General features: G+C 38.2%; 1 protein-coding gene across 1 annotated transcript; it reads left to right on the top strand.

The window, feature by feature from the left end:
• Positions 1–376: 376 nt before the first annotated feature.
• Positions 377–1,603, top strand: LOC141452238 (uncharacterized). The gene is made up of 2 exons (XM_074124166.1): positions 377–1,181; positions 1,263–1,603. The coding sequence occupies exons 1-2, from the start codon at positions 701–703 to the stop codon at positions 1,601–1,603; spliced, it is 822 nt and encodes a 273-aa protein (XP_073980267.1). The 5' UTR covers positions 377–700.
• The last annotated feature ends 319 nt before the right edge of the window (positions 1,604–1,922 follow it).

The following is a 1,922-nucleotide window of genomic DNA, read 5'->3' on the forward strand; positions in this document are numbered from 1 at the left end:
ACAAATTGGTTTGTTTATTACCAATGGAAGGGCTTGATGGTAATAAGAGTGGCCGAGAAGAAAGGGTCAATCCTAATAGATAATATTCAAAATAATTTAAAAAGTGTAAACATTAGATATGAGTGTAAAATAGCCAGTAATGAAGCTTGTCATTGGTTTATAACGCAGGGGTGAATCAGAGGGTCGCAAGAGAGAAAGAACGAGTGAATGAGTGAGAAGGAAAGTGTGCAAGAATGGTTTTATGTGGGTTGGAGAGCGTACGTGTGTGCGCCTATGGCACAACCGTGGGTAGCCATGGGATGTCCGAGGGTGACAAAGGACAATAGAGGGTGGCAGATGGAGGGAGATTTCAAAAGGAGGACAACATACTCTTTCAATAGAAATGAGTGAAAAGGAGGGTGTTTCAGTACAGATCGGACATGGTGGGGATATACGCTGAACACATTGCCATATAGAGACATAGCATGTTTGCTTGGGTTTCAAGTTGGTACCCTGACATAGTAAGTTGGTACGCCAGGGTTAACAGTGGTGCGTTAAAATAATAAAAAAGGGTGCGTCAAGAGGAGCGATTCGTTTCGCGAAGGGGGTGTACTTTTCAAGTGAAAGTGTACAGTCAGTGCTTTTGGGTTTTCAAGTTTGTATCGCATGCTCTATACGGTCTTTTTATTACCCATTTTGAAGTGTAACTAATTTTAAAAAAATGAGCGGTACGGCTTACATGAGGGGACAGCATCACCAAGGTTGTACAACCAACGGTATAAACCTTGAAGGTTATTATTGCAATCAAGAGTACTATAACCACTACGTAGGCTATTCGAGTCAATTCAACCAAGAATACTACAACAAACAAGAATGTCAATACGCCAAAGATGGCCCTTATTTCCAGAAAACATTTGATTGTGCAAATCAATACATCAAGAAAGAAGAGAAAACTGAATGCGGAACGTCATCGCAAAATATTCCGCAACAATATCAAAATTTTTCTTATCACCAACAAATCACCTGTCAAAATCCATTTATTGGTGAAGAAAAATCCAGTTACAATCACTTACCAGCTAGTCAATCATTTAGCGAAGACAACAACAATGGATCACCAATGAAGGAGAAGACAGCCATGGATGTTCCAGCATGTTCCCCACCTAAAGATCCCAGCATCTTTCCTTGGATGAAATCATCTTTAAGTAAAGGTAATTAATCTAGTCTTTACATTTCTGTTAGAACATATTCAGTAGTTCAGGATACCTCATTCATTTCTGTTATAGGCAACGAACGGCCAGGAACCAACAAACGTACGAGACAAACGTATTCAAGATATCAAACACTTGAGCTTGAAAAAGAATTTCATTACAACAAATATCTATCCAGAAAGAGACGAATTGAAATATCAAATGAACTATGCCTTACTGAAAGACAAATTAAAATCTGGTTTCAAAACAGGCGGATGAAACTAAAGAAAGAGATTGTAAGGCCTTCGACAACCACCTATCCAGAGATGGACAGCAACACCGTTTCCATGGTAACGAGTACAACAGCTAGTCATACAACGCTATTTGATAAAATAGATTTAATGGTCCCACCAACTGATTCGAGGTTACAATTATGATAAGATGGTTGTTGATAATTAGATAAAGGGTTTTTTGCTTTCACTAATTTTCATATTTCAACCAATCAAGATAGCGAAAGTAGAAAAATGCAATCAGGATGTTTTGTAAACTTGAGGGTTAATTGTCGCCATTGTCAAGGATTAGGGGCATTAGTTTCTTTGTCTATTGTAAGAGAAACCGCTGGACTCGAGTCCAGAAATGGAATTAGAAAAAAGAGTTTCAAGATCGAAGTGAGGAAAAAGTATCAGTATTGTGTGTGTGTGACAGTTTATGAATTTACCTTCTCAAAAAACCAAAGAAGTCAGGAAACTCGAATTT

This window comes from Rhodnius prolixus, unplaced genomic scaffold (assembly GCF_049639745.1).
Source record: "Rhodnius prolixus isolate KJV_2025 unplaced genomic scaffold, Rpr scaffold_3, whole genome shotgun sequence".
Lineage (NCBI taxonomy): Eukaryota > Metazoa > Arthropoda > Insecta > Hemiptera > Reduviidae > Rhodnius > Rhodnius prolixus.